Source organism: Apteryx mantelli, chromosome 9 (genome assembly GCF_036417845.1).
Source record: "Apteryx mantelli isolate bAptMan1 chromosome 9, bAptMan1.hap1, whole genome shotgun sequence".
NCBI lineage: Eukaryota > Metazoa > Chordata > Aves > Apterygiformes > Apterygidae > Apteryx > Apteryx mantelli.
The window spans coordinates 17053780-17079947 of NC_089986.1; the positions used below are offsets into that span (position 1 = coordinate 17053780).

Consider the following 26168-nt stretch of genomic DNA (forward strand, 5'->3'; position numbering starts at 1 on the left):
TATAGTAATAATAATAACATAACATAAGAAGTAATTGATTTAAATTAACATCACGTTTTAAGGAATATCAGCAAAAAAAAAGAAAGAAAAAAGAAAAGGAAAAAGAAAAAAAAAGCAAAAAACAAACCAAAAATATACCCAACAACAACAACAACAACGGCCTTCATGAACCAGTGCTGTACTTCTTGGAGTAAAAGGCCCAAGGAAAGTCATGAATCCACTGCCTAGGAATTAGTTATGGTCATAAATGTTTTAAATTAAAATAGCAACCGAAATCTCTTCTGTTTTAAATCTCCTAATATATGTTATCCGAATTAATTTAATTTAGGGACCCAGTCTATGCGGATTCATGGGCAGTGTTGGAGTAGAGTGAAGCACTTCTCATGTAACAATTCCCCACATTAATATTTATGTAGCATATGCAATCTATTTCTGTTATTTTTATGGTTGTTATTCTATGTCTGCAAAGGTCATTTAAATTATACTGCGGCCGAAAATTTGTTTCATAAATTTTGATATAAATACTAATTACACACTATAGTAATGCCAGCAGGGATCCTTTCATTTATCACATTTATATCACCTTCGCTGCTTTAGTGATGACATAATGGAAAGCAGTGAAAAACTGGGACAGTTTTATTCTAATATCCTAAAGCTAGTTGGAGTTGCAGCAGGTTGACTGAGCGAATAAGAATTCCTACCACAATTCATGGGATTTAAGAATCTTTAATAAGGTACGAAATGTTACCAAACAGTTCTGTAAACTAAATTTTACATACCAATTCTTCTAGCCATAAATATTGAATATCTTGTAACATGTATAACCGGACCTTTACATGCGGATAAATATGGAAATTAGGATTTATTTACATTATGTTCTTGTATTTGCCAAAAGCAACGGACAGATATAGTTTATATCTTTTTTTTTTAATATCACTTTACATAAACAAATGTAACAGTTTGACACGCAGATCCAGGCTTTCACTATACGAATTTCTTGACAGGACGTGTAACAACATTTTACTGCACTACTTAGACTGGACTTTGGGACGAAATGTTGCACTTTATACAAAAAAGCACATTAATACCAATAATATTCTGTTAGATCGACGTTTAGACTGTAATAATACAAAGTAATTCACATTTTGGTACACATTTACTAGAACATTCTTGCCATTCAGTACAAATAGTTGAATTTCTACCTCTTCCCTCTGCCCCCCCACCACCTCCGCCCCACCCGCCGCCTCTCCCTCCCTCCCTCCCCTCCCCCCACATATATGCAAAGACCACAACTCCACATATCCCCTTATTCAACTTGCGATATAACTATTTACAAAATCAAACAGTACATTTTTTTTGAAGCTAATAATTCTGTATTTACAAGAGGGGATGGGGGGGAAGGCCGCTGCCCGAGCAGACATGCAGTTGGAGATCTCTAATCAGTGGTTTCCAGTAAAGCCCTACACAGTTGGCATTTGCCCTGGTAACCTTGTCTTCTTATGCATTCTACTAACCCCTTCGCCTACCAAGCCTTGGAACAGAGCAGAACAGAACAGTCCAAAAAAAAAAAAAAAAAAAAAGGAGGGAGAGAGAGAGAGAAAAAGGAAAAAAGACAAGAAAGAAATGAAAAAAAAGAGAAATAAAAGGGAAAAAAGAAAGGAAGAAAAAAAAACAAAACCAAAAGAACAACAAAAATGAGTCTTCATTTTACTCAGTCCTGGGTCTACTGGCAGCATTTTATTTTTGTTTGCTTTTTTAAAATTCTGATTTCAAAATGTTCATTATTTTTGGAGTCTTTTAAATAGGGTATTTGTTTGCTCGCTTGGGGGGTTTTGTTTTGTTTCGTTGTGTTTTTTGTTGTTTTGTTTTAGCGTTTTAAACGTACCATTCGTTAAAATTTGATGTAAGCGTGCTGTGGCTGGACGTGTGGTGGACTGCGGAGGAGGAAGGGGATAAGGAGCTGGCGGTCTGGTTTTCTGTGGATGGAGACACGATGGTTGGAGGGGTGGAGGACTCGTAGCCTGAGCTGGCGGCGGGAGAAGGCTGGGACCCCTGCGAAGACGATTCATGGACCTGCAAAAGAAACGCGGGCACAAATAGAGAGCAGAAGGGGACCGCGGCCCCGCGGCTGCTGCTGCTCGCGGTGCGGCGCGGAGGCGCGGAGCAACGCGCCCGAGCCCGGCGCCGAGCCCCAGGCCCGGCCCGCGGCGCCCGCCGCCGCTGCCCGCCGCCGCCCGACGTTGGGGCCGCTGCCCGCCGCCGGCGCGGAGGCAGGGCCGGGCGCTGCCGCTGCCGCTGCCGCTGCCCCGGGGGAGCGGCCCCGTCCCGGCCGCCTCGGCGCCCCGCCGCCCCCGGCGAGCGGCTTCACAAAAGGCAGCCCCGGACGGGCCGGGCAGCGCGGCCGCGGGGCGGGAGGCGGCGCGGCCCGGCGCGGCCGCTCCGCTGCGGCGCCCCTGCTGCCGGCCCGGCCGCTGCGCCCCGCTGCGCCCCGCTGCGCTCCGCGCCCCGCCGCCCGCAGGCCCGGCGCCCCGCGGCCCCCGCGCCCCGCGGCCAGGCCGCGCTCCTTCCCCTCGGGGCGCCCCCGCGCAGGGCCCGGGGCGGCGGCCGAGCCGAGCGGGGGCCCCGCACATACGGCGCCCTCCATTTACCTTCATGTGCTTTCTGAGGGAGCTGGGGTGCGTGTACGACTTGTCACACATTTTGCAGAGATAGGGCTTGTCGGAAGTGTGCACATGCATGTGCTTTTTGCGGTCGCTGCTGTTTGCAAAGCGCCTGTCACAGCCCTCGAATTCACACTTAAATGGTTTTTCACCTATTGCAGAGGGAAGGGGGGGAAAAACGGATCTGATTAAGCAGGGCCGGCTGGATCTCTTATTGTCCCCATCGCATTGCCGGACGGAAGCCCTGGGCTGCCTTTCAAACACTTGCAACTTTCTAAGTTGAAGGAAGCTCAAATCCCCAAATCTTTCTTCTCTTCTCTGTCTTTTCCGCACATCCGACCTTGCTCAGCGCCTGTTTTGGAGGGAGGTTTGCTAAATAACTTTTTTTTTTTTTTTTTTGGCGGGGCGAGTTTCATTTGCAGCCCCGGCCCTGGGCACGTCTCCCTCCTTGCAATGCTCGAAGCGAGAGAGCTGGCGTGATGGTATTTACACACGAACCTCGGTGTCTAGTTTCCGTTTTTATAGCTCATTCTCGTGATATTTTACCCTCCCACACACCCCAGCCCCCTCCCCCGTATTTTCTTGCAATATTGAAAATTATCCGGCCGGGGAATACAATGCAAGGGCAGCCCCACAAACCCTCTGCGAAACCGCTCCGGGAAGCGTCGCTGCCTTTCCGCTCGCCGGGGGTGGGAGTGGGGGGAGAGGGCTCTCCCAGCCAGGGACTGCATTTCCACTGCCTGAGATTGAGAAAAGTTCTCAGGGATCCCAACGCTTGCCTTTCACACAACAATAACACACGAACGCATTGAGCTCGGTTTGTTTAAAATCGCTCGGCAGAATTAAATATTTACCACTCCCCGAACTGCAGAGCGGAGACGGATGAGCTGCCCGGAATATTTAGCACAATTTCTCATTGTGCCACAGTCAAAACCGCCGAAGAACAATTAATTAAAACCTATAAATTTAACAGGACAGGTTGCTGCGATTTTTTTCCCCTGCCCTCACAATTCCGGCAGCAGATTCTGCCTTTCTCCCCCTCAGCCTCATCAGGGATAATTTTCTTTTTGTTGCTGCCGCTGGCGCGGCTGTGACCGAGCTTATTTTGCAGTGGAGCTCAGAGCCTGACTCTTAGGAAAAATAACTCGCCCTGGACCATTCCCCCGCCGGCCCCGACCCGCAGCAAAGCAGCCCCCTGGCCTGCAACCCCTCGCCCTGCACCCCTCACTCCGACCCGAGCACTCGGCGCTTTCACTTGCAGAAAGAAAAGCTACAGAGAAGGTTACTGTACCTGTATGAGTTCTTTTGTGTATTTTGAGATTCTCTGATCTGGCAAACACTTTGCCACAGCCTGGGAAAGGGCAGGGGAAAGGTTTTTCACCTGTGTGGACTCTGATGTGATTTACAAGTTTATATTTGGCCTTGAAAGGCTTCCCTTCTCTTGGACACTCTTCCCAGAAACATATGTGATTGGACTGCTCGGGTCCTCCAACGTGCTCCACCGTGACATGAGTCACCAGCTCGTGCATCGTGCTGAAAGTTTTGTTGCAGGACTTTTTGGGGTTTGACAATTGCTCGGGCTCAATCCACTTACAGATGAGTTCCTGTTTGATGGGCTGCCTCATGTAACGAAAGAAGGCCCCTGCCCCGTGGTGGGCTGCCATGTTCATGTTCATGTGGCCGTAGCCGTGCAGCTGGGTCGACGCGTAATGCTCGGAGCGGGGGCTGGTGACCTGGCCGTACTGGTCGGGTCTGCCGTACATGTCTCCGGAGAAGCCCAGGCGCATCTGCCCGTTCACCACGTTGGGCGAAGCGTGGCTGGTGGCTTGCTCGTGCAGCCCCGGGAACAGTATGTGTCCTGCGGCGTCCGTGTGGCCGTGGGGTCCGGCGAAGCTGCCGGCGGCGGAGGCGAAGAGGCTGTGCTGGGCGCTGGCCGCCGCCGCCTCCCCGAAACCGCGGTTGCGGAACAGAAAGTCCCGGGTGGAGTTGAAAGCGGCGCTGGAGTAGGAGCTGACATGGGTCGGGTGGTGGTGGTGCCCCAGGGCCGCCGCCGCGTAGCCGGGCGCCTGCGAGGTGAAGGCGGTCTGGCCGGCCGAGGCCAGCTCGTGGGTGCTGGGGTTAATTTTAAAGGCGCCCATGCCGTCGGCGAAGGGATTGATCCCCAGCCCCACTTCTCTGTCCGTGACATCGGCCGTGGAGTGGTGGCGAGACGATCCGAAGGTAGTGACTCCTATCGCGGGATACTGCGGTCCAGCATCCAGAAGCATCTTCCCAGCGGCGATGCAGCAACCAAAAAAAAAGCACACGCGCGCACACACACAACGCGGAGAGAAGCAGCAGCAGCAGCAGCAGCAGCAGCGAAAAACACCCTCTTTGGAAAGTCGGCGACGATCACCACCAAAGCAACCACATCAAAAACACCCCCTTCGGCATCAGCGCAGGGGGAAAAAAAGGGGGGGGAGAAGAAAAAAAAAAAAGAGGCTGGTGTGAAAGGGGGAAAGAGATCTTCGCAGTTGCAAATAATAATAATAAAAATGTGCCCCAAAAATATTCACTGTCTCTCTGCTTTGACTTCTCAGGGAGGTTTAAGGGGGGAGGGGGTTGGGTGGGCTCAAAAATAAACTGGCTGCAAATAACAATAACGGAGAGAGATCAACACGGGCAGCAAAAAAACAAAACAAAAAAGAAACTTCCTTCAGTGATTTTTTTGGCTATAGGAATGTTGCAAAGTGGCCGAGAGATTGTTTCTCTCTCCTCTTCGAGCTTCCCCACACTCTCCCCTATTTTTTTTTTTAAAGCTTTTTTTTTTTCGCTTTGCAAAAAAAAGGCGCAAATCATGCACAATATTGTCTTTTGCGGTTTATCTTCCTGGGGAGAAACTTTCACCTCCTCAGCCGGGCGGTGAACGCGAGACTGATAGCGGCAATCATTCCTGCAGATAAATGAATTGAAAAGACGACACCGTCCCCCCCCTTGATGAATGGGAGACGGGGGCGGAGCGACGTGCGGGCAGACGTGGGCGCTGATTGGCCCGCCGCGGCTCCCCCTCCCCCGCGCAACTCCCCCCGGCCCCGCCAACGAAGGGCGCGCAAAGCCGCCTCCGGGCGCTGATTGGCCCGTCCGCCTCATCAATCCCAGGTATTGTGAGCGCTCTGACATCCCTCCTGACAAACAGGGGTTCCAGGAGTAGCAACTTTTTTTTTTTATAAAGCCATTTTTTTTTGCACGAAAATATTTTCAACGCATCTTTTTGTGTGTATGTATGCTAAGGACAAAAAAAAAAAAAAAAGCCCACAGATCTTTGATTATTATTACGATTATTTTCTCTCTCCTTCTCTCTGTCTCTACCTCTCTCCAGCACTGTAATGCTAATGATGGTAATGATGATTTCTTGGTGATCCAGAATTTTTAAGATCACTGGACAACTTTTTAGGCTTTGGAAAGAGAAGCACTGTAGTGACTTGCTTCTTTTGAAGTTGTCGTTTTCCGCTTGTTTAAAACTGAAGCTCTCCAAGAGTAGGTGCTGAGTGCGTTTGATTTTATTTTTAAACAACAGGCGTGATTCCTCTGGGTAGCTGAGTCTATCCCTCCATCAGTTTTCTGAAATAAATCTTGTTTTCTGCACCCATCAAAACGCAGGTGGGTGAGAACTCTTAACTTTCTACTTTTGTTGTTGTTGTTTTGCCTCTTTTTTGTTATTTTCTTTCTCTCTCTCTCTCTCTCTTTCTCTTTCTCTTTCTTTCTCTCTCTTTCTCTCTCTTTCTTTTCACAGTCCCTTTCATTCAGGTAAAACTGTAAATTTCCCAAAACTATATTGTTTCTTCTCCTGCTGCATGAAGCTCCCGGATACTTTTTTTGGTAAAAATTTATTTAAAATCCTCGATAGATAGGAGCAATGTAAATTTTCTGACATTCAAACCTTTTCTAGTTCACAAATCAGTCACCCTTGTCACAGTTATTGAAATTCCTCAACTTGCCACACCAGGACGGTGGAAAAAGCAGGCGGTGTCTTTGTTGCTGACCAGGCTTTTGATCGCCAGAGAAAATTTACTTACCTTCAGATGAGTGAGCAGAAAAAGAAATAACACTCCCTTTGATTTAGTTAGAAAAATGCAGACATTTGGATTCAGTGCAAACATACAACACTTGGTTGTTTTCTAGATGCAACCCTCGATTAACCTGTCTTTCCCCAGCTCAAAGTCTATTGAAAAACTGCGGATAGTTCCTTTTTGTTCTCGCTACAAAGAGCCATTGACTATATATTAAAATGATTGTTGAAAGGTATAAGTATGGTATTTAAAAGCAGAAAACCTTTGTGGCTTAATCAATTAAGCTAAGCAACATTTGTACAATATTTTAAACGATGCTTCGGCACTAAAAAAACAGATTTCATTAAAGTTTTAAATATATATACGTATATGTATACGTGTGTATATATACACTAACGTATGTGCATGTGTGTGCGTGTGTATACATATATAGAAGTGGCAAATTATTTATTTGATCAGTCGCTTGCATATGCATTAGGTCTAATTATTTTTTAGTAACGAAAACACAAAAAGCTAGCTAAGAGTCGAAATCCTTCAAATTCGCCTTTGTTCAGCCTTTCACTTGGCTTATTCGCAACTGAATCTGAGCCCCTCAAATTCGTAGTGCTGAACAAAGAAACTTTTAACTCATCTCCTCTATTTAAAGGCGCTAGGAAGCAATCCGCATCGCAGGTATTGCGGGATCAGACAAGCAGGGATGTTGCGCGAATGCTACTCGGTTTACAGCTGCATGTTTGAAAGGGTAAAAAATGGCCATTGCGCCTAGAAAACAACCAAACAACAAATAAACTTTGATATGCCTTGAAGGAATGTTTCGCGGCAGTTTATCTGCAGATGCAGTTTGCATGTGCTCAATATATGGAGATCATTTTCAAAGCAGATTTATTATGTAGTTTCCCTTGGATCTTGGGAGGCTTCACTTTTTTAGGATAACGATGAACTCAATCTACATGTTTGCAGTTATTCTGTAAAATCCATTCGAAGGAATTACAATTGCAATAACTTATAGCAACAGGTATAACCACTCTACGTGCGCCCGTGTGTGTGTGTGTGGATGTGTTCTTTAGGCGGATGTTACATTAGTCTCTGTATTTGTTTCTGAATTTACCCTGTGCAGAGGACAAAGTTGTCAGCTTTATTGTGAAATCTTCAGAGCGATGGCACTAGGAGATCCAGAAAGTTAGACAGTCCACTGCTAGCCAGTCTCCGAATGCAGGGGGAACCCAGTGATCATTCCAGGTCCGTATAAAATACACGAGAAGGCAGACGAGAGGGTATTTTTAGGAAGCGTATCTAAATATACAGTGCAAGAGTGAATGTAAAAAAAAATGTTGTGGGTTGTAGAAGTTATCAAGTGGGATTTGCGGCGCGCTCTCTGCAGGAAACGAAAGCTGCTCCAGTTCAAAGCCACATGCACCAACGTGACATATAAGCCATTAAAATATCATCCTGACGGCTCATTTCTGCTTCATCATACATTCCCTAACTGCTTCCAGAAAGCAAGAAAAGAAGAAATGAAGGATGACCGCCTCGATGGAAGCGCCAAGGAGGTGGTGGGTTCTTAGGGGGGGGTATTGTTTTCTTCTTTCATTCTTTCTTTCTTTCTCCCCCTCCTCCCCCCCCCCCCCCACTTTTAATTTTGCCAGTTCAGAAATGAGGGGAAAGCTTCAACAGGTCGCAGGGGTAAGTGCCTGGGAGAAAGGGGTGCCTTGGCACCAAGGCAGCTGGCTGGCCCCCACCGCCTCCCCCGAGGACTGGGCGAGACCCCGCCGCCTCCGGGGCCCCGGCGGGAGGCGGCTCGCCGCCCCGGGGAGGAAGGGAGGGAGCCCCGAGGTGCCGGCAGGCAGAGCCTCCGCGCCCCGCGCCCACGTGGGGCCGCCCCGGCGCACCTCGCCGGGCGTGGGCGGGCGGAGGGAGAGGCCCCCGCGCTCCGTCGAGGGGGGCTTCGGCACCGTCCGCCCGGCGCGGGGCGCCGCGCCCGCCCCCCCGGGCCGTGGAGCGCGGCGGAGGAGACAGCCCCGACAGCGGCCGGGCTCGGTGGGGAAGGGCAGGCTGGGTCCCGCGGCCGCGCCGGCGGGGCCGGGGGGACAGGGGCCGAGGAGCGCTGACGGAGGCGACCCCCGTGGGTGCCGCCCGGGGCGCGCTGCCCGCCGGGGGAGCGCCGGGGGCGCCCGCTCTGCGGCACCGCAGCCCCCTGCATAGCCGCGAGCGGCGGGGACGGAGCCCGGCAGCGGCCGCCTCTCCCCCCCCGCCCCCGCCGGCAGGGCTGGGGCAGCGGGCGAAGGCGCTGGGTGCTGCGGCCGACTGCTGGCGGAGCCCTCGGAGGCGCTGGGAGCCGGCCCCGAGGGGCCGCCGCGCTCCCGGCGCGGGGCTGCACACGCGGCTCGGCGGGCTGGGGAAGGGGCAAAGCCCCTAAATCGCCCTCGGGGGTGACCTCTGACCCGAGCCTGCCCCATGTGCCCGCCGCAGGCACCGGCGCAGCGCCGAGCCGGGCGGCACCAGCGCGGCTCGCCTCGGAGCGCCCCGCGGCGCCCCCGCCTTTGTGCGCCACGGCCTGCCCCCCGTCCGCGTCCGCGGCAGCCGTGGGAGCTGGGCCGCCCCCTCCTGCCCGCGGAGCCCCTCTGCTGCGCTGGGCTCGGGGCTTCTCGTCCCGGAGCCGAGGAACTTTATTTCTGCACCGAAACCTTGCGGCCAACGCTCCCTGCTCCCTGTTTCCTTGCACGGCCGCGGAGAGCAAAGGTTGGCGTGACAAGGCAGTGACGAGGGGGACACGGGGCGCGGCTGCCGACCGCTCAGCCCGACTGACACCCCACGGCCGCGCCCCCAGACCGCCCGGGCCGCAGCCCCTTCCCGCTGCGCCGGCGGCGCCCTGCGGCTCCCGGCGGCGTTTGCTCCCGGCCCCGCCGTGCGGCACCCCTGACCGGCTGCGGGAGCCAACGTTTGGGGAAGGGCGGCCGCGTCCTCCCGCGGACGCTGCGCCCAGCCGCGCGGGGGGGACCCGGAGGGGGCTCCGCGCCCGCGGAGCTCCGCGCTCCGCCCGCGCTCCACCTGCGCGCCCCTTAGTGCCGTCCAGCGCACGCAGCGGCGCATCCTCCCTCTCCTACCCCGCCAGCGGCACTGCGTGGAGGAAAAAGGCGTGCGAGGTCGAGCCAGAGTTTTAGTCAATATTTACTCTCAAATCCACGACTGTTTTGCGCTTTTTTTTTTTTTTTTTTTTTTTTTTGTCATCTGGTAACCATTTGAAATATTAAATGCAGCGATTTTTTTGTCCAGTTTCAACAAGTTTTGGAGAATGCTTGGGAGCTGAGCACTCATAACTCCTCCAGCCTCTCATCCTACCCAATAAAGCACAACTCCTGCAAATCTCTCGCTAACGGGGCAGTGTCTGCTGCTCCAGTTTGATAAACATGTGAGCATGAATGGAAGTTGACTAGTAAAAATAAATTCCTGAGGGTTTCCTCTAGTTCTTTTTATTTCGGCAGTAATTTTCATCACAGCGGTGAAAATATTGAAGACATCAAATTATTTGTGATAGAGTATGCCTGTGATTCCCTGATGAAGTTTCATAATTAATATCATCAATTATTTGCGTTAGTATAAATTTTTATTTCCCACCCTGGAGTCCCAATAATAATAACAGCAATAATAATAATAATCTCATTAGAAGAAACTCATGTCAGATTCCTGTCCGGCTTTCAGTATTGCGAAATACCTGAGACTTTCAAAAGCATCTGCAAAAATTCGGAATCGGACGTTATATCAAAACCCATATCTACATTCCGAGTTATTCCTGCCGCTCAGAGAAAGATGTGCAAAGTTCTGCCAGCAGCAGTGGAAGTGCTCTGTCTTGCAGAGTGCAAAGAGCAAGCTGAAAATTATAGGCAGGGAGAAGTGCCAGGGTGGTACGATACTAATCCTTGCTGAGACAACAACTTGCGTTGGAGGCTCGCAGAGAGTCCGAAATTTAATTTCAGAAGGGAAGGGTCTGTAAACAATGTAGTCCAGTTGGTAAAAACCCGCCATACAATAGCCTGCCAGAAGGTGAATGTCAGATCAAAGGAGAATTGAAAAGATTTCCTTTCATATTTTTTTTCCTAAATCAGCCATGGAAACTTCATGACTCCATAAAACATGCGCTGGTTTGCTGGGAAGACAGCCTCCAGTTTCCTCTCGGAGAAAGCTTGTCTTCCCCCACCTTCGCTGTTTAACTCTTCGACTTTTTTTCCTTTTTGATTCCATGATGCTCGAGTCACATAGCACCATACTCATTTCATATCTCATGCAAATGGTTTTGCTCTTAACTTTCCACCCCTCTTTCCAAACAGGAACAAAGTCAGGAAATGAGGCACAAGACTCCCCTTGCAATGAGGAAAAGAAAACGACTTTACAGAAACATCCTGGAAAAGTCAAGTAAGTTAAAATATGTCTTTTTTAAGTTCAAAGGAGACAATATTTTTTTCAGCTTAGTGTTTAACGTACTTGCATAAACACAAATCAGCGACACAACGCCCCACCAGCAGCTGCTTAATCCTGCTCAATGCCTATTCATTTGGAGGTTCTAGAATTAATATTTGACGACTCTCTCATTGAAACAACAACCCCTGACCCCATGTGATTGCACTGTCACATTATTCTATGACATATTCATCTTGAATTCATTTACGGACGATTTGATTGGAATGAGGTTTGACATGTATTGGATCCTATTAAAGAAGACGACTTTGATCTTGTTGATGGGGTTTACATGATATGTATCATCTTTACCAGGGATACCAGGCTTCCACAATGTGGTGTCTAAGTAGTTAGTGACTGACAGCTTATCTGACAGGAATACCTTAATCTTGAGGTACTGAATGAAATATTCTATTTAAAATAAGCATATGATTTGCTTGTCCTAGGGTACCTCTAGGTCATAAAAAGTGAGCGACAAACCTAGTCCCAAGCCCTTGCTCGTCTGGTAGCTGAATCCCCATTGTTCGGGAAACTTGAAATAAAGAAGTCCTCGTAAGTGGGAAAGGGAGAGGAAATAGAATCAAAGGGAGAGTATGTTCTCGAGCCATTCAGTGTCCTCTTCTCTTCTCTCTGAGGAGATGTCGAGGTTACTGAGAGGCTTTCTTGAACCACCTCTTGCTAAACAGCAGTGCCTTCTGCCGGGACAGCCAGAGACTCGGGTCCTGCGCCCTGCCCTTGCGTCAGCCGTTAGCCTTGCTGACTCCTCCCTGCCAAATACCAGTTTGATGGCTGGGGAGGATGCACAGGATGAGTTCTCGGTCCTCTCTATTTCTGTTTATCACCTTTCTTTTCTCCCAGCAAATATTAGGATTTTCAGATGAATCCCTTCCCCTCCTCTCGCCCGGGAGTTGAAGCCTAAAGGTTCACCCTTGGAGCCTGTTGTCTCGGCGTTTCAAGGCATTCCCTCCCAGCCCAGATAACCTACTGAGAAATTTCTAGCTGGCTCATCAGGGAAGGGAATTCTCCGAAGAAACAGAGGTGGGAGCAGATTTTGCTCTCCCAGAGGCTTCAGGGGGCAGAAACTGTTCCTTGCGCGAAGCACGACTCTAGGGAAGAGCAGGATTTGGCCCCAAGTCAAAGAGCGCAACACGAGCAGCCCCTGGTTTCCTGGGGAAAGCTGCTTTGCAGATCAACTTCACAGCAACCCCTGTCTCCGGCAAAGGTAGAAATATGAAGAAGCGCCTTGCTGTGTGGGTAGATTTATACCAAAATAAGGCAAAATACGGTGGATCTGTAAAGCTGCTCCCTGCACAGAACAACCGGGACTGTGCTGGTCCCAGGGGTTTACTGCAAAAAAGTGTGTGGTTCATTTTCGAGCTCGCAGGCCACGGGCTGGGCGTGCAGGGCCGGGGCCGAGGCTTGGGCTGCCCGCGGCGGGCAGCGAGCCCGGCGGAGCCCCGCACCCTCGGGGCGAGCAGCGAGCCCACGGCACTGCCCCGACGTGCGGGGCCCCGGGCAGGGCGGCGAGCAGCGAGCCCACGGCACTGCCCCGACGTGCGGGGCCCCGGGCAGGGCGGCGAGCAGCGAGCCCACGGCACTGCCCCGACGTGCGGGGCCGGTCCGCCCGCCTCCCGGCCCTGCTCCAAGCTGGCTTTGCTCTCCTTTCTGCCGAGAGCGCGGCGCTCCCGGGCCCTGCTCTGGGGCAGGGTCTGACCTACTGCCCGGCTTCCTTTATTTCGGCCCCGCAAGGAGGGCCGGGAAGGAAGGGTGGTCGTGTCTCGGCTTTGTCTGAGGGAAGAATCCGCGTATACCTTCCCACAACATGTCACCTCTCTAGGGTAGGCGGTTTGGGGGGCCGGGGGCTGCAGACAGGGTTGCCAAAACACAGCGGCTACTCAGACCTGGGAGATTTATATACACACCAAGCCGCCCGCCTCTTAACGCTGCTTCATCCTTCTGCTTCCCCCTGGATCTGGCACCCAAGAGTCCGTGGTCCCTCTCAAATTCTCTTTCCTTAAAACAAGATAGCACTATCTCAGCAATGGTTCTGCCCTGACATCTGGGTTTCAGCTTCAGCTCGGGATATTTCTGTTGCATTGCTTGTGCAATCCTGCCTTCTCCCTGGAAAGGCTCCGGTTCATCCAGGCCTTGAGTCTCGAGGGGAGTCTAGAGGGGAAGCCCTCACCGTAGCCAGGTAGGCTAGAAAGGAAAAAAAAAATGGCCCTGCACAACCTGATGTTGACGTATTTGAGAATTTGCCCAAGAGTCCGGCTCTTCTGGTCAAACATGGCTCATATTCCTGCCAAGATGCAGGAGACCTCGGTCACCCCTCGAGTGGCAGGCATACGCGTTCAAGCTGCCAACGGGCTGCATAAACAGGCGTTCAAGTTTTCAAAACATTCTGCAAGATACGCTGAACTTCGCTGATTTTGGCCCTGTTCTCCTCCTCTTTCTCCTTTCTCCGCCTTCCCGCAGTCATGTGCGCGGCCCCCGCCCGCCCCCCTGCCCACTCCCCCGCGCGCGGAGGCTTCCCCCGAGGTGCACAGCGCATGCAGGGAGCGCAAAGCCCAACTTCACCTTGCAGGGTGAGAGAGGCACCGAGTGCCAGGTTCTCATTCATTGCCTGAAAAAGAGAGCGAGAGAAAGCCTTAAGTGAGGGGCGAACCGAGAGCCATTAGTGTTTGACGAGAAACCATCACAATATTTTAAATTAGCTCAGGGCAAACCGGTTATGACATTTTTTTTAATTGATAAACTGTTCCAGATGTTTTCTCCCTTGACTGAGAAGTGTCAGAATTGATGGATAACAAGTATGTAGAGATGAAGTGTTTTAAGGAGGTATGAGGAAAACAGCTTTATTTGGAATTCACACTCTCAGTACACTTGTAAGTAACAGATTCATACTTCCTAACGTTTGTCTCTTCTGTGCACTCCTATTGAGATGGTCATGAATAGGACTGTCAAATCCATTTCGTAGAGCAAGCAGACTTGAGAGTTAAGATATTGTGAGGATGATGTGTGGTTTAAAATGCCTGCGTAAACATGTTATGTAAGGATGGAAAGCTAATTGCATCATTTGCCACTTTTCATCATCTCCACTCAGAAAGATATACACAAGAATGTATCTCCAGCTAGCTACCTAAATATTAGTTTTCTGTTTCAGAAAATATGGTGAAAGCCAACTACAGCCAAAATATGTAACCGCAGCCAGCCCAGGATATGCGAAGCTGAGCTAAAAATGTCCCCTATATGATTATATATGTCCAACACTTTAAACGTACCGTTTGTGATCATTGGCTGGTAGTCTCTGTTATGCGAATAACTGGGTTGAAAATGCCAAACATACTCGTGTTTTACTACTTAACATAAAACCGATCGATCGCCGATACTGTTAAACTTTAATGGAGACACAAAATTCCGCGCCGAGAGCTTTACATGGCACTGGAAATGGCGTGCGGCGCTAACTCCAGATCAGGAGTGAGTATCCACTGGCAAGTTAACAGTAAGTCAATGTATTAAAATGCAGAGTATCTGACACGACGGTTAGAGATTGTTGCTTTATTTTGCAAGACTGCGCGTTTATTGGTGGTCATTTTTTTGCCAGGATCCGAGTTCTGTGGTAATCCTGTGGGCAGATATTTACAGTTGTGTTTTTCTTTCTTAAAGAGGATGCCCTGTTTCTCCCGTCCTTTCCCATGTTTCTTCTTCTTTTTTTTTTTTTTAAGTTCACAATCCGCCCTGTTAAAAACTTAAGTAGATGCTTCCTTCTGTGCTGAAGCACTAAGCTTTTTAAAACCTATAAGGCCTCAGTGCATAAAGCCTGAAGCCTTAACCTACACTTTCATCATTAGCAATGTAAAACCGGCAGATGATGTTCTTTACTTCAGGTGAGCAGCATCAGAATATGTGTAGTGTATGAATGTATTTCAATGCATTTTCTTCTGCCAGGGAAGGGATTTTACGTGGAACTATCCTGTAAGTGAGAGAGAGAGAGAGAGATGGAAAGGGAGAGACTCCCTCTTCTGGGTTAAACACTCAGATTCAGGCTAAACATAACGATTACTCGTATTATTCCAGCAGCCAATAACCAGATAACTGCTAAAACTTATCAAATGACGGCAATGGGAGTCTTCCAAGAATCCTTTGTGAGGGTTCCTGCAAAAATACAGCGGTCCGAGCACTAGGCCAGATGCGCAGCGCTAGGCAGCAAGTTTGCGGCGCCGCTCAGCTACTATTTTTGAATGAGAAAGCCCAGTTCTGTGCGCTGTCAACAAGTGTCAGAAACCTACGCGCTTGCCCATCCCCGCTCCCCCGGTGAGCTGGGGCGCGGAGCTCGCCTCCCGCCGCCCGACACGGGGCCGCCAGTGCAGAGCAGCCCGAAGCGCGGGGGGCGCGACGGCACCCCCGGGCCGCGGGGCCGGGCGGCGGCGCGGGGCTCGGCGCGCCCGAACAAAGGGCCCCGGAGCCGCGCTGCGCACGGGCGGCGGGAGCGCGGCCGGCTGCGCGCTCCCCAGCGGGCCCCCTCCCCCCCACACCGCGGCTTTGTTCCCCGGGGCCGCGGCCCCGCGGCGGAAGCTCGGCGGTGGGACCCGGCGAGGCCGGCGGGGCCGGGCCGGCCGGCGGGGCGCAGCGCAGCGCGGCCGCGGGGGGAGCTCCCCGCGCCCGCGGATACGGCCCCCCGCCGGCGGGACGGCGCTCCCGCTGCTCGCTCGCTCGCCCGCCCGCCCTGCAGGGCTCGGCGACTGGCCGGAGCAGCGCGGCCGGGGGCAGGCGGAGGCGGCGAGCTCCCGCGCCGGGCGGCGGAGCGGAGCGGGGCGGAGGGGCGGCGCGGAGGGCGGCGGGCCGGGGGCGCCGTCGGCGGCGCATGCGCGATCCCTCCCTCCCCCTCTTCCCCCCCCGCGCACGGAGCGATAACCCTTTTCAGTCTGCAGCGGGATCTGTCATCGATGACGTCACGGAGGGGGCAGCCAATGGGCGCGCGCGGCGATTGTCGGGCCGGCGGGGCCGGCGCGGCGGCCCGGAGGCGGCGCGCGGCCGCCCGCGCCCCGTCCCGCGGCCGCCGCTGCGCCGCGTGGGGCTGCCCCGGCTCGGCGGAGCGCCGCGGGGGGGGGGCGCAGCCCCTCGCCGGCCCCGCAGGCTGGCTGCAGCAGCCACCAAAAACACGCCACCGAAATCCCAACAACCCCCCCGCTGGCAGCGCCGCCCGTGCGCCCCGCCGACGGGGCAGCGGGACCGGGAAACTTTTGGGGGGAGAAAAAAAAAGTTTTTTTTTTCCTTCTCTCTCTCTCTCTCTCTCCTCCCCGCTGTCAGGTGACTTTTTAGCGTTAGAAGCTAATGAGCGTGGATGCTCTGGGGATCCCAGTGATGGACCCTGCTGCACTCTCCAGGCGGAACACGGCGCTGAGATTAGTAGACTTGGCAGGGGCTCCTCGCCGCCACCACCACCCCCCTCAGAGCATGACGGGCTTCCCGGGCCTCGCCGGGCACCCCCGCGCCACGGCCGCGCACCCGCGGCAGCCCGCCGCCGAGGCCCGCCTGGGGCCGCATCTGCTCCGGCCAGAACACATGGGGCACCAGCCTCCTCCTCAGCCTCCTCCTCAGCATCACCCCGCGGCCCTTAAGCTCAGCCCAGCCCCTCATCCCCACCACCAGCTCCACCACCACCACCACCATCATCATCATCATCATCATCATCATCATATGGCAGGCCAAGCTGAGGTGGTCTCTAGTCAAACAGGAGCATTTGGCCCGGCGCAGTCAACAGCAGTCCCTTACCCCGTCTCTCACCCAGCTCAGGCTATTGCAGCAGGTAGGGACTTCTTCATACGCAGAGACCTGCCGGCCCCAGTCATGCCAGGGCTGACCGAGCAGCACCCCGCTGCAAGTTCTCACCACGGACTGTTTGTCTCAACAACAGGTAGCTGCCCCGGACACCATGGTCACCACCACCACTCAGAAGCTGGGAATCCCTCTCTGTTCACTGGACTCCATGAGCAGCCTCCCCATGCAGCTCCAGGTGGCCATCTAAACGGACAGATAAGACTGGGGTTACCTGGAGAAATGTACGCCAGGTCTGAACATTTCACTCAAGTACCAGCCTCCAGGACAGATCCTTTTGCTGCTTCTTCGCTTCATAGCTACGGTGGCATGAATCTGAACGTGAATCTGGCTCCACACCACGGCCCGGGTGCCTTCTTTCGTTACATGAGGCAGCCCATCAAACAGGAACTCATCTGTAAGTGGATTGAGTTGGACCAGACTCCCAAAAAATTATGCTCGAAAACTTTCAGCACGATGCACGAGCTGGTGACTCATGTCACGGTGGAGCACGTTGGAGGACCCGAGCAGTCCAATCACATATGTTTCTGGGAAGAGTGTCCAAGAGAAGGGAAGCCTTTCAAGGCCAAATATAAACTTGTAAATCACATCAGAGTCCACACAGGTGAAAAACCTTTCCCCTGCCCTTTCCCAGGCTGTGGCAAAGTGTTTGCCAGATCAGAGAATCTCAAAATACACAAAAGAACTCATACAGGTCAGTATGTAAAGCTCTCTTTACTCTCTCTCTGTGTTATTCAGCATACTGTTTTGCTTTGTTTTGTTTTTAATGTATCCTTTGCGTTGTTATTGAATGCACGCCAAGTACTTCTGGAAAATAAATTCTCAGATTTGTTTGCTTCTTTGCCATTTGCGGGGAGGGGGGGGAGATAAGAAAAGGAAAAGAGAAAAAAGGGAGAGCGAGAACAAATCTCAGAATTCACGTCCATATTTTTTCTGATTGTGCGGAGAGACTGTTGTAATGTTTATTCGGGTAGATCTGTGTCAATATTGAGAGATATAGCTACTATTTCTGCTTATTCACACAGGCAAGGAATTTTTTTTTGGCAGTTTAAAGTAGTTGGAAAAAAATGAAATCATTGTGCAAGCTCACAAATTAAAAGTGAACAATAGAAGTTACAACTTGTCTAGTCAGTTTTGACTGATGTCGCTGAGATGCTGCTGTTCTAACATTGTGAGAATAACACAGCTGCGACCTTTTCGTTCAACAGTTTTGTTTTGGTCAGAGGGAGTTTCAAATGTTTGATCTGAATAACAGTGACATTTTTTAATGAGCATTGCCATCCAACGACTCTGTGCATTCGCAAATATGGGTAGTTGAAAGTTTTGATTCTCGGGAGGAAAAAAAAAGGAAAAGAAAACCCGGTATTGTTTCGGCCTGTATATTTTGAAATGTCATTTGCAGAACTCTTAAGCGAAATTGGGACATGTGTCAGAAACATCTGTTAGTTCTAGTTAACAGAAAGGAAAGTAACTCGATGGACGATCTTCCAAAACTATGTTTGAATTCTTCCGGCCAGGAAAGCATTTATAATTAATGAAATTGCACGTAGAAAGTTTTCACACTTCCCGGAGCAGCTTGTGAAGTTGTATTAATTAGTTTAGCAGCCGGTGTTTGTAGTCTGTAGCGCTGGCTTTTTTTCTGAAGAAGAAGATAAGAAATAAGCCCTTTTTGGAAAATTTAATCTGTTCCAGTGTAGGGTTTTTCCACCTCCCACCCCCTCCTGTACAGCCTTATGCACTGCTAGGGAAACTACATAATCCTATTGTAAGATCTGCTTACAGCCAAACGATTTTTTTCGCCCTTCGGTTCATAAAACTTCCCTTCCCCCATGCTCGATATATGGCCTGACCTTAGAGGAGTTGCATTTTTATGATATAACTCGACGTGATATAATATGCATGACATATATACTAAATTCGTACCGGTATCGTCTAAACATAGCACAGAGATTTTACAGTAACCATCACTCGTCACCTAATTATTTTTCCATTGCTCTATGAGTAGTTCGTCTGTGCGTGGGGGGATGCAATATCAAAGTTGTGTTTCTCTGCTATGTTCTCGGCCCCCTTTTAGAGAAGAAAGGAGTATCCCCGGGTCACACAACTTGTATCTGAGCCAGCTTCTTGTCGGTTCGGAACAGGTACAGCCATTAACCAGGAGAGCTCATCCCTTAATGACAGTGTTTTTCTTAAGTAAACAAACTTTTACTGCTCTTTAACGGCCTCACTGTTTGAAGTCTCTGAAGCAGAAAATGGTTAAATTCTTAGTGTAACTGACCTACATCAGAGAGGCAGGTTCAGGGCAAAACTGCTATCGGAGCTTGGCGTTTATTAAACAGAATTCCGTACGTCCGTACTTTTCACTTTAACTTTCGCGGTGATTAATTGCTGGATTGCGAAAACTCCTGCGGGGCCTTTATGGTTCCACCGCTTCTATTAAACGCCCCGAAGTTGTCAAAAACGAAATGTTTCTGAAATCCTAGTAGAACTCGCGACGAACTATTCATGAGGCCAGGCTCTCGATTCAGCAGGAAAATCCTTGCCTCCTCCAATATTAATGACGGCGGCTTCTGCGAGGCTGGGGGAGCGGGGCAGGGGATCTGCGGCGAGGGGCCTTTCCGCGACGCGGTGCAGCCGCGGCCGGCAGCGCGGCGGCGGCGCCGGGCGCAGCCGCTCCCCGGCCGCCGCCGCGGGCCGCGAACAATAGCGGCGGCGCGGGGCCGCGCGCCCTCCCGGCCCCGCGCCCGGGGCCCCCGCCCCCCCGAGAGAAGCTTGTAAATACCTTAATGCACGCCCGGTGATGGGGGGGTAGGCCGCATTTTCCAAGCTGAATTTCCCTGAACAGTTTTTTTTTGCACAGCTACAAGTGTGGTTTTAAAATGGCGGTTGAGCTCCTGCGCTTCTCCATCGCCTGGTTGAACTTTCTGCGGGTCTAGAGCTCGGCACCTCTGTGCTCAGGCTGCAGCAGGAAGGACCTGTAAAATGTCCTCTCCCTCGCGGATAGAGATTTCCACGTAAGAAAACCTGCTCTCGCGAAAGGGATTCTTGCAAGCGGTGCGGATGGCTCCTCTTTATCGAGGCGTCCAGAGAATGCAAACCAGGCAGCTGGGAAAATGCTGCCCTCTTTCCAGTTGATATCTGACAGGACGGAGGGGCTTCTCCGTGACTCTTTCACGGGGTTAAGCGAAGTTAAACATTTTTCAACTCTTGAGAAATCAGAAGGCGCTGCAGCCCCGTTTTACCTGAATGTAACTCACTTTGCACAACCAGAGTGCTTATGAGGATGGCTTTCCCTGGGGTCTCCTAACTTACTGCTTGCTTGTACTACACTAATATCCTTGATTTGTTGTCTCAACTTAGATGCTGAAGGTCAAATTGTTTCCTTACGTGAAACTGTAATTAGATTATATGCGTGCGTGTGTCTATGCATATGCACTACTATGTATCAAGAATATTTGGTTACAGGACCCGCATCATTTTCTGAGAGACCTTATTTTTAACCTCTCCCCGTCTCCCTCTAACGCCAGGTATTTACCAAACCTCTGTGCAAATGTTAGCGGTAAAAGATGTGAGGCAGCGTCATTGATTATTACAGTAGAAAGGACATACTTTAAACGCGGAGCCATGAGCTTTTTCCCACCCACCTTGCATAAAGTGCATTCATGTGAAATATTTGGGATGCTTTCCTTTATTTCCCTGTGCTCACAACCAAGCACGAGGTGGGCTGGTTCCCTCAGAAATTTAATCGTGACGAACTGAGGGGGAACCCCCCTCCCCAACAAAATCAAAAACAAAACCCCGAAGCTTTTACAAATATTCGAAGTCCTTGCGACCATATACGCCATGATGGTGAACACAGTGGCTTTGTTTGCACTTCATTTTTAACGTTCAGTTGTATATTTTCGTGGTGTTTCCTGCGCCCTGATTTTTTTATTTTTTTTATTTATTTTTTATTTTTTTTGCTTTTGACGGGGGAAAAGGCTATTTTCACACTTGGTTGCTGTAGGACCTGGGTGCTCCTTCGGAAGGAGGTTTTTGCAGTTTGCTATTACCAGTGACAATAAAGTAGTCAGCATTTCATCCTGAAATGTCTGAGGCATGTTTCCTGGAAAACACGTCCTGTATATCGTGTGCCTTGCCCAGTGCACAGAATCCGAGGTTAAACTTTCACAGGACTCCAACAACACGATTATATTTCTATTATGCTTAACGTCACTTATCATATTACCAGACAAATTAATCCCGATTGCAATTCCTTCCTGACTGAGTAGGTTCAAATGATAAAAAACTCTTACCCTCCCGACAGAACTGGGCACTGGCCTAGTCTCTTTCCTGCTGAATGTCTGTGATTTTGCACCCCACAATCAATGCCTTTTTTAAAGATTTTGTGCTTTAACACGCAGTATCAGCAAGCCGGTGAGCGAGTCAGGGGAGGGAGGGTGGTGCAGATCTTCCACGGGATTGTAATCAACGCAAGAATAGAGTGGATGAGATGTGATTTACCAAGGTTATGAATAATATTTCCACGTGCACCTCGGGGAGTGTGAGAGATGTATTTAACGTAAAAACATTCCCAGGGATAAATCGCTGACCACTCTTTCTGCAGGACATCGCAGTCTGCAGAGACAACACGCTTTGTTTATCCGGAGCGAGCACTTGGCCTCTAAGTTCTCCTTATCTAAGGGCTTTGTCTTTTGCACAAAACCCCACGCTGACACGCAGGGCAGGGGAAGGGGGAAGGAGTGGCTTGAGGCTGGCCGGGCAGGGCGCTCTCGGTGCGGGGCTGGCGGCGCAGCCGGGTGGGCGCAGGGCGGCGGGGGGAGCGCGGCGGGGCGGCGGCGGCGTGTGCGGGCGGCGAAGGACGGGGCGGGCGAGGCCGAGGGAAAGCTGAGCCCGGGAAGCTGCCCCGGGAGAGCCGCGCCCGGGGGCGCGGGAGGCGGCGGGCTGCGGGTGCCGGGGCGCGGCGCCCCCTGTCCCCACGCCGCCCCCCCTTACTAATGCCTGTGCTCGCCCGTTGCCTCCTTCAGGGGAGAAGCCGTTCAAATGTGAATTCGAGGGCTGTGACAGACGCTTCGCCAACAGCAGCGACAGGAAGAAGCACTCGCACGTCCACACCAGCGACAAGCCGTACAACTGCAAAGTGAGAGGCTGTGACAAGTCCTACACCCACCCCAGCTCCCTGAGAAAACACATGAAAGTGCACTGCAAATCCCCTCCTCCCAGCTCCGGCTACGAGTCCTCCACGCCCTCCCTGGTGTCCCCCTCCTCGGACTCCGGCCGGGAACCCCCCGCCTCGTGTTCCCACGCCGAGCCCTCCGCGCCCGCGCAGCCCGCCGCCAACCTGAGCGAATGGTACGTGTGCCAGGGCGCGGGGGCCCGCGGCCCCCCCTCTGCCCCCGCCGCCCCGCCGCCGCCTCGCCCGCCTCGCCCCGACGGGCAGCCGCGGCCCCGCTGCTAGGGCGAGGCGCCGCGGAGCGGAGCGCGGCGCGGGCTGCCCCCTCAGGCCCGCCGAGCAGCGGCCGCGGGAGGCCCCTTGCCGCGCCCCGGGGACGGGAGCTCCGCGCCGCGCGGGCGGGCAGAGCAGGGGGAGGCTCCGCGCGGCCCCGCGGCCCCCGGAGAGAAGACACGCGGTAACATGCGCGACACCAGCCCCACGTTGCAGATCGTGTCCCTGACACCAGACACACGTGCAGGCAGCGTCCGCCTGCCCCGGTTGCTTTCGCATCCTTTCTCCGTGCCACACACCCCGCTCGTCCTCTTCCAATCTGTTTACAAGCTCACTGATTCACTTCCTTTCCCCTTTCCTTTCCTTTCCTTTCCTTTCCTTTCCTTTCCTTTCCTTTCCTTTCCTTTCCTTTCCTTTCCTTTCCTTTCTTTTCCCTTCCCTTCCCTTCCCTTCCCTTCCCTTCCCTTCCCTTCCCTTCCCTTCCCATCCCTTCCCTTCCCTTCCCTTCCCTTCCCTTCCCTTCCCTTCCCTTCCCTTCCTCTTTCCTTCCTCTTTCCTTTCCCTTCCCCTCCCCTCCCCCGAGGAACCAAAGTGTTTTAATACAGATTTCTAGCTGTACAGATTTTTTTCTTGTCAACAGTCTCTTGTGGTAAAGTGCTTCTGTTCGCCCACTATTTTCTGTGAGAGTGTTTTTTTTTTTAAAGAAATATATATATATATAAACTATTATTTGTTACCGAATTGTACAAAATGGATCCATTAAATTCTTTGATTAATTAACCCGTTCGGTGGACGTTTCTGTAAAAAAAATCTCATTACTTTTCCCTCGTGCAGTATATAAATATGTATATATACATATATATATATATTTATTTATTTCCCCCTCTCCCCAGTTGTCGCTAATAAAGAAAGGCCCAGGGGTGGCTTAATGATTGATTGTCCATTTTAGTTTACACTAGTAATGACTTTTAATACCTAAACACATCCGTCCCCACCCGAGTGTCACCGCTGTCGGGCTGCGGGCGCTTGCGTGTCCGGGGGGCGGCCGGGGGGGCTGGCTGTGACGTCACGCGCGGAGCCGCGGGGCCGGGACCCCCGACGGGACCTGCGACGCGCGCGACCTCCGCGCGGGCCTGCCCCAAAACGCGCGGCATTTGCCGCGTAAAAAGCTATCGTGAGAATAAATTTCCGTAACAGCGAAACAACACGATTTTAGCACGTTCCTCCTATCCGAGGACTTAAAATTAAACCTGCACAAACCTACATGATTCAGTCCTTTGAGTTAAAGAAAGAAAGAAGAGGGGGGAAAAAAAAACAGAAAGCAAAAAACCCAAACATCCCACCTTGGGGTAACTTGAAACTGCCGAATGGCACCGTTTTAATTACTTTAATGATGTTTAAGAATACCAGATAGTATAGGCAAATAAATAGCCTGGGTTGCTGAGAGAGGTTTCTATGGCTCGCTAAACGCAGACAGAAGGCCTGCTGAAACAGGGTCTCTCCAAGCCTTATATCAGGCCTCGCCACCCAGGTAACTAGGGTTAATGTGTGCGTGCGTGTACGTTTACACAGACACACACGCACACACACACACACACACACGTATACACAAAAGCTACAGGGAAAAAAAAATAGCTGGTCAGTGGCGAAAAACATGTCCACGCCGAGCGCCTCCCTTACTGCTGCAACTTCATTTTCTTCCCAAGGCACCAAATGGGGGATTCCCTTTTTCACACGCGCAACTCAGCAACTTTTTGCTTTTGAACGTCTCATTCATTTCGCATTGTAACAACAGCATGTCAATACGGGGAGATACACTTAATGAATTACCTAGTCAGAGAAAAATGTGTAAGGAGCCTAAACTATAGGACAATTGTTCCCCTCTGACTATACAGCCCCTGAAACTTATGCCGTGGAAATTGAAAGGTACGGAAGCCATCTGCGGGGAGAGAGGATGTTCCCATCTTGTCCTGAGATCTGTTTATTTCTTTATTTCTCTATTTACAGAAGTGTTTGGATGTGCAGGCTAATCACCTTTAATTTTTCATTTGCTTGTTACAGATGTCTACCCCGTTGCTCTCAAGGTAATCTAGACAGACGCAGCTGAAAGCCTGACTCTTATGCCTTAGACATCAAAGAAAGCTCGCACAAAGAAGTATTTCTTCACAACGGTGAATCTTCATGGTAAGTTAGGATTTCTATGGCAATAGGGCAAGTCATACTTAAATAGTGAAAGGCGAAGTCTGGAGCCCGTCCAGTCTTTTCATTAAGGACATAATATTTACGTCTAACAGGCCCTTTTTCTTGTGTATACAAGTATATATTTTTGTTTGACGCGAACTAAATCATTTTCATTTAATTTCCGGTAAACAAAACCCACGCGAATAGGGCACTTGTTCCAGATCATAATAAAAATGGATAAGAATGTCAGGAAGAAAAGGCCCGCTTGAACCGTCGCCTCAGCCCACTTTTGTTTCTGCTTTCTGCCGGGATCAGAGAATGCGTTTGGGATTTGAGGGCGAGTTTCTAAAGGCAAGGAAATGGTTTTTAAGGGGGAAAAGAAAAGGAGAAAGGTCTAATCAAGCTCGGGTTGTTCAAAGGGCCTGATTTTGGGGTTGAAAGTGTGAGTTTTATGGTGCATCAGCATGCCACGTTAGGATCGCTATGGTAATGAGGAGAGCAATAGCAAGCGGCCTTCAAAGGAGGCACACTCCATTTGAGACAGTCTATTAAGATACATTTGCACTGACCTTTGGTTTCATGCTAGCTTAATACAGTCAATCTGCTCCTCGCTATAGATACACTTCCTCCACCTAATGCACTTCTGCGGAGCTGGGGTTTGTCTGGCTCCGCATTCACCCTAAGGTGGGCTTGGCTCTGACATTTTAGCCTCGCTGTTCTTCTCCCCAAAGAAAGGGCTGCTAATGAGGCTTAGGGCGAGTTCCCTTCCCCTCTCACGAGCATTTCCGATCAGCTTATCGCAGTAAAACCCGATCACAAAGCCCCAGCAGAAGTGGGTTTTCTCTCCCCCCTCCCGCCCTCCCCGGGAAATGAAAAAGACCCTCGGGCGGCCTTAGTCCCTCGGAGCGGCTGTGCTGCAGGAAGCCCCCGAGGAGCCGCGAGCCGGCGCCGCGGTGCGCCCCGAGGGGAGCGGGGCCAGGCCGGGGGGGTCGCTGGCGGCCAGCCCCGCTCTGCCCGCTGCGGGCGGCGAGCGCGGCGCGGCGCGGCGGGGCCTTGACACCCGCGCGGCCGCGGCCACGGGCGACGGGCCGCGGGCTCGGGAAAGTTAGAAGTCCATGTTCCAGTAATTGTCTTGTTGTTTATTTTATCCAAGTACCCTAGTGAATAGGGGAAAAATAAACACGGTGAAAAAAAATTCAAACAGTTGAGTCGTCTTTAGTGCCAGCCCTTGTGGTTGAATAAAAAGGATGGTCCAATTTCTATTGAGCTGAGAAATCTTTGAAGTGGGAGTTATTATCTGAGAAATTCCTGCTTGTCGTCCTAACAACGCTGGTGAAACGTAAAAGGTTCTTTGTCAGCGATTTGTTCTCCTCTCTGTCAAACTCACCCTGCCCGTTAGCTTTAAACCGTTTCTAAAGAGATAAAATCAAACTTTTAAAGATAACTTTAGGGGCCCAGAGGGTACAGAAAATACCAAACTATCGAACCCTGTGTATAGACATACATCTGGATATATGTGGCTGTGTCTATGTGAAACTCTAT

At 51.4% G+C, this 26168-nt stretch overlaps 2 protein-coding genes across 2 annotated transcripts; one reads left to right on the plus strand and one right to left on the minus strand.

Moving 5' to 3' along the window:
* Positions 1 to 1875: 1875 nt before the first annotated feature.
* On the minus strand, positions 1876 to 4927 carry LOC106485861 (zinc finger protein ZIC 1). The gene is made up of 3 exons (XM_013944320.2): positions 3952 to 4927; positions 2649 to 2812; positions 1876 to 2073 (listed from the first exon to the last, which is right to left on the minus strand). Exons 1-3 carry the CDS (start codon positions 4925 to 4927, stop codon positions 1876 to 1878), a joined length of 1338 nt encoding a protein of 445 aa, XP_013799774.1.
* An 11568-nt stretch (positions 4928 to 16495) lies between these two features.
* Positions 16496 to 22457, plus strand: ZIC4 (Zic family member 4). Its single transcript, XM_067301461.1, has 2 exons — positions 16496 to 17693; positions 22027 to 22457. Exons 1-2 carry the CDS (start codon positions 16496 to 16498, stop codon positions 22455 to 22457), a joined length of 1629 nt encoding a protein of 542 aa, XP_067157562.1.
* The last annotated feature ends 3711 nt before the right edge of the window (positions 22458 to 26168 follow it).

Bases quoted from the DNA above. Each gene is read 5' to 3' on its own strand.
- LOC106485861 (XM_013944320.2), bottom strand. From the start codon at position 4,927: ATGCTTCTGGATGCTGGACCGCAGTATCCCGCGATAGGAGTCACTACC. The intron at 2,813-3,951 runs GTACAGTAACCT...CCTCTGCAATAG, and splicing joins ACACAAAAGAACTCATACAG to GTGAAAAACCATTTAAGTGT. The intron at 2,074-2,648 runs GTAAATGGAGGG...TTTCTTTTGCAG, and splicing joins CCCTCAGAAAGCACATGAAG to GTCCATGAATCGTCTTCGCA.
- ZIC4 (XM_067301461.1), top strand. From the start codon at position 16,496: ATGAGCGTGGATGCTCTGGGGATCCCAGTGATGGACCCTGCTGCACTC. The intron at 17,694-22,026 runs GTCAGTATGTAA...TGCCTCCTTCAG, and splicing joins ACACAAAAGAACTCATACAG to GGGAGAAGCCGTTCAAATGT.